The sequence below is a fragment of the Colobus angolensis genome, unplaced genomic scaffold (genome assembly GCF_000951035.1).
Source record: "Colobus angolensis palliatus isolate OR3802 unplaced genomic scaffold, Cang.pa_1.0 Scaffold67, whole genome shotgun sequence".
In the NCBI taxonomy this organism is placed as follows: Eukaryota; Metazoa; Chordata; class Mammalia; order Primates; family Cercopithecidae; genus Colobus; species Colobus angolensis.
The window spans coordinates 8,158,601-8,164,553 of NW_012120376.1; the positions used below are offsets into that span (position 1 = coordinate 8,158,601).

A 5,953-nucleotide genomic window follows, 5' to 3' on the forward strand; every position below is an offset into this window, starting at 1 on the left:
CTGGGGGAGACCACCGGCGGTCCCTTCCTCCAGGGCTCGCCCCAGGCCCGCGGAGACTCGCTTGGCGCTCTCCAGCCGCCCTCGAGCAACTTTGATTCGAACTTCCCTGGGCCTGGGCAGGGTGTGGCGGGGGTGCCGGCCGCACTTTTTTTTTTTGGTGGGCGGGAGGTCAGAACCCAGGGGAAAGCGACTGGGGCAGGGGTCGGGTTAGGGCTGAAGACCGTTTCTCCGGGCTGGGTGTTGGGTGGGGAGAGGGTGTTTGACGCCCGGAGACTGAAGGGCCGAGGGTCGGCGTCAGGCTCCAGCCCCTGCCGACGCCCTCGGATCTATCCTGCGCCCCAGAGGCGGCGGGGCGGGGTCCGGGCTTCGCGGCTGTCGCCCCCACCCCTCTCCTGCGGGTAGAGAGGGGGCTGGGAGACGTGGTTCCGACCGCGGGTTTCCGGGTGGGAGGGGCCGGGAATCGGGGCCGTGTAGGGAAGCCCTCGAGGGCCGGCCGGGAGCCTGGATACCGAGGTCCCCCTTCGGCCGGTTTTAATCCCCTCGCCCTCCTCTCTGCCCCAGGCCCGGCAGCCATGGCGGTGGAAGGAGGAATGAAATGTGTGAAGTTCTTGCTCTACGTCCTCCTGCTGGCCTTTTGCGTGAGTGGCGAGGGGTCCTGGGGGGGCGCGCCGGCAGGGTGCGGGGGACCTGGCTCCACAGTGGTGAGGGCTGAGGGAATAAGAATTAAGGCAGCTGGAGACCAGATGTGGAAAGAAAGCCAGGGAAAGACAGCGCGGCCACTCCCTGCTCCAGTTTTCCTGGACACCTGAGGCTTGTTTCCACCGAGAATGGCCATCCTGGGTGTGCAGCAACCCCTACCCCCATCCCTCCTGCCTGGCCCTTCCTGTCTGGTGACCCAACCACTTGTGATATGGGGCAGTGGGGCAACCAGCCAACCGCCTGATGCTATCGCCATGAGGCTTCCCTTCACTCTCCCTTCTCCCCTCTCTTCCTCCCCACCCCCCTCATCCCTATCCAGTCCGTCTCCCCCTTTCCGTCCTCCCAGCGCTTGGGGGTGAGGAAGGGCTCTGCCCACGTCAGTTTGCTCCTGCCCTGGGCTCCTGGCTTGAGAGGCTACTGTTTGTCTAGGGAGGGGCACATCACTCTCGGCCCCTTTTCCTCTTCTCTTCTCCTGGCTTAACTGGCCAGAGGAACCTTAGTCACAGCTGATGCGCGTGGGGTGTGCACTGGAGGATAGTGAGGGAGCAGTTCTGGGAGAGAATTGAACTGGGAGTCCTGGAGGCCCATAGAAAGCATTGTTCTAGGTCAGAAATACGTGCCTTGGGGTCAAGGCTTTCTGGGAGGTCTTTGAATTTGGTCACGTCCCTGATTGAAGAGCTGGGAGGGGATCAAGGGAGGTGGGGGCAGGCAAGGATGGGTCATCGCCCTTCCCTACAGCCAAAGAAGTTCCCTGGAGGTGTGAGAATCTCTCCTCCGGATGAGGTCACGTCTGTGTCCTAGGTGTACCCCTTGCCCTCCACCATGGAGGACCACTGTGTTGTGGATCAGGCCTAATCCTCACCTGCTTTCCTCTTAGGCCTGTGCAGTGGGACTGATTGCTGTGGGTGTCGGGGCACAGCTTGTCCTGAGTCAGACCATAATCCAGGGGGCTACCCCTGGCTCTCTGTTGCCTGTGGTCATCATCGCAGTGGGTGTCTTCCTCTTCCTCGTGGCCTTTGTGGGCTGCTGCGGGGCCTGCAAGGAGAACTATTGTCTTATGATCACGGTGAGTGGGAGGCAGGACCAACATGGGTGGTCTGGGACTGCCAGAGCAACTTGGTTGGGGCTCAGGAAGGTGGGTGAGGTGAGGTGGGTGGGTAAGGAAGACCTTTGTGAGTGTCCAGGGACCGGCTATGCCAGAACGGGCCCCTGTAATGCATAGACTCCAAACCTGACTCCTGTCCTTTGCTCCTGCAGTTTGCCATCTTTCTGTCTCTTATCATGTTGGTGGAGGTGGCTGCAGCCATTGCTGGCTATGTGTTTAGAGATAAGGTAAGCAGGGAATAACGGGAAGGGCCTGCCTCAGCCTGGTCTGGGACCCAGGTGCTTGAATTCTGACGGCAGCAGTGCTCCTCCGTACCCTCAGGTGATGTCAGAGTTTAATAACAACTTCCGGCAGCAGATGGAGAATTACCCGAAAAACAACCACACTGCTTCGATCCTGGACAGGATGCAGGCAGATGTGAGTGGGGTTGCTGGGAGCAGGGGTGATGGGAATAGAGAATTCTCATCTCCAAGGCTGGGTGTGGTGGCTCACACCTGTAATCTCAGCACTTTTGGAGGCCGAGGTGGGCAGATCACCTGAGGTCAGAAGTTTGAGACTAGCCTGGCCAACATGGCGAAACCCTGTCTCTACTAAAAATACAAAAATTAGCCAGGTGTGGTGGCGAGTGCCTGTAATCCCTGCTGCCCAGGAGGGTGAGGCAGGAGAATCGCTTGAACCCAGGAGGCAGAGGTTGCAGTGAGCTGAGATCAAGCCACCACACTCCAGTCTGGGCAACAGAGCAAGTCTGTCTCAAAAAAAAATTCTCATCTCCATATTGATGGTGAAGGTTCACTTAACACCCTTCTTCTCCATATTTCTTCCCTCCCCCAGTTTAAGTGCTGTGGGGCTGCTAACTACACAGATTGGGAGAAAATCCCTTCCATGTCGAAGAACCGAGTCCCTGACTCCTGCTGCATTAATGTCACTGTGGGCTGTGGGATTAATTTCAACGAGAAGGCGATCCATAAGGAGGTAGGGAGGAAACTGTGTATGGGACTTGGGAAACCTGGGAAATGTTTTAGAAGGCAAGAGACCCAGGATGGAGGTGGACAGCATCAGGGATGGGGAGGGGAGCTGGAAATGGTAAGGGTGGGGTGAAAGGTACCGGGGCAGGGAAGAGACTGATGGACCAGGGGAGGGGGATTGGGGTGGGAAGTTTCTGATGGTGCTTTTATCCTTTGTGCCTGCCACCCTTCAGGGCTGTGTGGAGAAGATTGGGGGCTGGCTGAGGAAAAACGTGCTGGTGGTGGCTGCAGCAGCTCTTGGAATTGCTTTTGTCGAGGTAAGAGATAACCCTGAGAGAGGGCTGGGACTCAATCCAGGGTGCCTGGAGGATAGGGGCCGAGGGGAGGAGGGTGCTGAGCAGGAGGTACTGACCTGGGAGTGTGTGTTTGGAGTCTCTTGCCTGGGTCTCAGGTAGCTGGCCCTTCTGACTCCTCTCCATCCCCATCCCCATCTTTCCTTCTAGGTTTTGGGAATTGTCTTTGCCTGCTGCCTCGTGAAGAGTATCAGAAGTGGCTACGAGGTGATGTAGGGGTCTGGTCTCCTCAGCCTCCTCATCTGGGGGAGTGGAATAGTATCCTCCAGGTTTTTCAATTAAACGGATTATTTTTTCAGACCGAAAAGAGAAATGGTCTGAGTTTGTCTTAGAGTGATGCTTGATTCCTTCCTTTCCTTACTCATGTTGCCTGTCCTCTGGGACCTTACTGCATGTGTACTTCGCGAAGGTCTATTCTGGGGGGTGTTTGGGAAAGGAGGACTTTGCTGAAGGTGTTGGTTGGACAGGCAGTGGGAGAAGTGAGGATCCAGAGACTGTAGTGCTTTCTGCCCCCTAGTCTTACGCTGCCAGGCTCACTATGAACATTCACGAAGCCATCTGCTGCGTAAGTCAAAGCAGCTCCCCAGAAAGGTCCCACCTGGGAGAGCCCAGCCCACATCTGCCTTGGACATCTTCCTGGCCTTCTGTGCACCGCTAAGGGCCCAGCACCTCCCTTCCTGGTCAATCCTCAAGGGATCCAGCTCCTTTTTTTTTTTTTGAGATGGAGTCTTGCTTTGTCGCGCAGGCTGGAGCGCAGTGGCGCATCTCGGCTCACTGCAAGCTCTGCCTCCCGGGTTTATGCCATTCTCCTGCCTCAGCCTCCCGAGTAGCTGGGACTACAGGCGCCCGCCACCTCGCCCGGCTAGTTTTTTGTATTTTTTAGTGGAGACGGGGTTTCACCATGTTAGCCAGGATGGTCTTGATCTCCTGACCTCGTGATCCGCCCGTCTCGGCCTCCCAAAGTGCTGGGATTACAGGTTTCAGCCACCGCGCCCGGCCACCACCACTTTACTTTCTTAATAAACTTGCTTATACTTTGCACTGAGACTTGCCCTGAATTCTTTCTTGAATGAGATCCAAGAATCCTCTCTTGTGGTCTGGATGGGGACCCCTTTCCTGTAGCAAATGCATTAGCTGATATGAGAATAAAGAAAAAAAAGAGGAAAAACTAGAGTAACTTCTTCACATAATCATATTATATGACTGTTTTGTTAACCATGATAACAAGTTAACAAAATAATTTTCTCATGTCTAATTCTCAGTCCATATTCGTATATCCCAAAATGTCTTTCACAGCTGGTTTGTTCAACCATTCAATGAAGGACGAAACATTGCAGTTGGTTATGTATCTAAAGTCTCTCAATCTTGATCTTCAGACCACCTTCAACCCATCTCACCACATCCTTCCCAAGTCCTTTGAACCAGTCAAACCCAACTGCCATGTACTTTAAAAAATGCTCCTTTTTTTTCACAGTCAACTGTTTCTCTGTCCCTGGAGCTCTCCCCTTTATTCTCCAAGGTCACCTTGAGCACATCCACCTGCTCCGTGAAATCCATTCTCCTCTCCCTTTCCCTCCCTCTGAACTTAACCAGCTGCCACCGCAGGCTTCTGCCTTTCTTCAGTGTGGCCAGAACTTGGTTCTGCCTGCTGGCAGAGGACAGGGCCGCTGTCTTCCTCTTCTTGCAGCCCCTGAGCTTAGCATATGCCTGGCATCTAGTGGCAGCACAATAGGGAACCTGATGAATACTCCTTTCTTCAGCTCTCCACTCCTCCTCCACAGCCGGCCTGCCATGGTCAGGAAGAGCAAGGTCCGGAATGGGCTTGGTGTGTCCCACGGGAAGGCCGTGATCCTGGAAGATGCTTCTCAGCCCAGCCCGGATCTCCTTCCTTTTGCTCTAGAGACTTCTTTCCTTCTTTGTGTACACACATACACCAAGACTCAGGAAGTGGTTCTTGAGGCAGGACCCTAAGAGCCCAAGGAGTGGGTCCGAGGCTGGAGGTGTGGGGGTGTGACGACCGGTCCCAGTCTCTGGCCTGTTCAGATCAGCTCCTTCTGGAGACCACCCCTAGCACACAAGGGAGGGAGGCAGCTTGACCCCCTAGCCCGCTTCCAGCCTGGCTTTGTCTTCTGGGATAAAGTAAGCCTCTCCTGCCTTCGTGTCTTCCCCCAAACCCTCGCTATCACAGACGATGCAGGAGCTGTCCGGGAGTCAGGAGCGCAGACCTTGTCAATCCTCCTCCAGAGGGCGGGCCCCGACGCGGACGTGTATTGATTGACTGGGTAGCGTGGCTTCGCGGAAGGGCTTCCTCCCCTTTTCTCAGACTAGGAACCCTGGAAAATGGAGAAGCTGTGCTAATAGAGTGGGGCCAGAAATTCCCACTCTAGAATGCTCTAGAATGTTGGGAGACACCCAGGATGTGAGGCCAGGGACTTTCTGGAACTGTTGGTTCTGGCCCCACCCGACTCCAGGCAGTCCCCAGCTGTCTGCACAGTCGGATGGGGAGGGGGCTTGCACAGAGTTGGAGCTAGAGGACAGAGCTGGGCTCCTGGAGAAGGATGGGGAAACCTCTCTCAGACCACCTTGTCACCCGGCCTCAGCTCTCCGCCCCGGCGCTCAGAGGATAACTCTCACCCACCTCGTCCGCTTCTCTGAACCAGAGTGACCCAGGCTGCGCTCCGCCCTGCTCTCCTACCCCCAGCTGGCACGGAGGCGGGGCGCCAGAAGGGGGCCCCAGGCGCCCCGAGGTCTTGCCCTTGGGGCTCTCCGTTTGCGGGGGTGGGCGCCTTCTTCCGGGTAGGGGCCACGTGGCCCTGGCCGGGCGGGGGGCT

At 56.3% G+C, this 5,953-nt stretch overlaps 1 protein-coding gene and 1 long non-coding RNA gene across 6 annotated transcripts; one reads left to right on the forward strand and one right to left on the reverse strand.

Annotated features, from left to right (window-relative positions):
• The first annotated feature begins 6 nt into the window (after positions 1-6).
• On the forward strand, positions 7-3,453 carry LOC105500574 (CD63 antigen). 5 transcript variants are annotated; one of them, XM_011926172.1, is made up of 8 exons: positions 7-121; positions 562-638; positions 1,577-1,765; positions 1,957-2,031; positions 2,126-2,221; positions 2,636-2,776; positions 3,003-3,086; positions 3,273-3,453. In XM_011926172.1, exons 2-8 carry the CDS (start codon positions 573-575, stop codon positions 3,336-3,338), a joined length of 717 nt encoding a protein of 238 aa, XP_011781562.1. In that variant the 5' UTR covers positions 7-121; positions 562-572; the 3' UTR covers positions 3,339-3,453. The 5 variants fall into 5 exon arrangements, with proteins under 5 accessions (XP_011781562.1, XP_011781563.1, XP_011781565.1 ...); XM_011926173.1 differs by lacking the exon at positions 7-121 and having other exon boundaries at positions 568-638; positions 1,646-1,765; XM_011926175.1 differs by lacking the exons at positions 7-121; positions 562-638 and adding an exon at positions 1,026-1,054.
• An 843-nt stretch (positions 3,454-4,296) lies between these two features.
• LOC105500578 lies at positions 4,297-5,951 on the reverse strand. Its single transcript, XR_001000051.1, has 2 exons — positions 5,761-5,951; positions 4,297-5,455 (listed from the first exon to the last, which is right to left on the reverse strand). It is a non-coding gene; the product is annotated as an uncharacterized LOC105500578 (long non-coding RNA).
• Between the last annotated feature and the right edge of the window lie 2 nt (positions 5,952-5,953).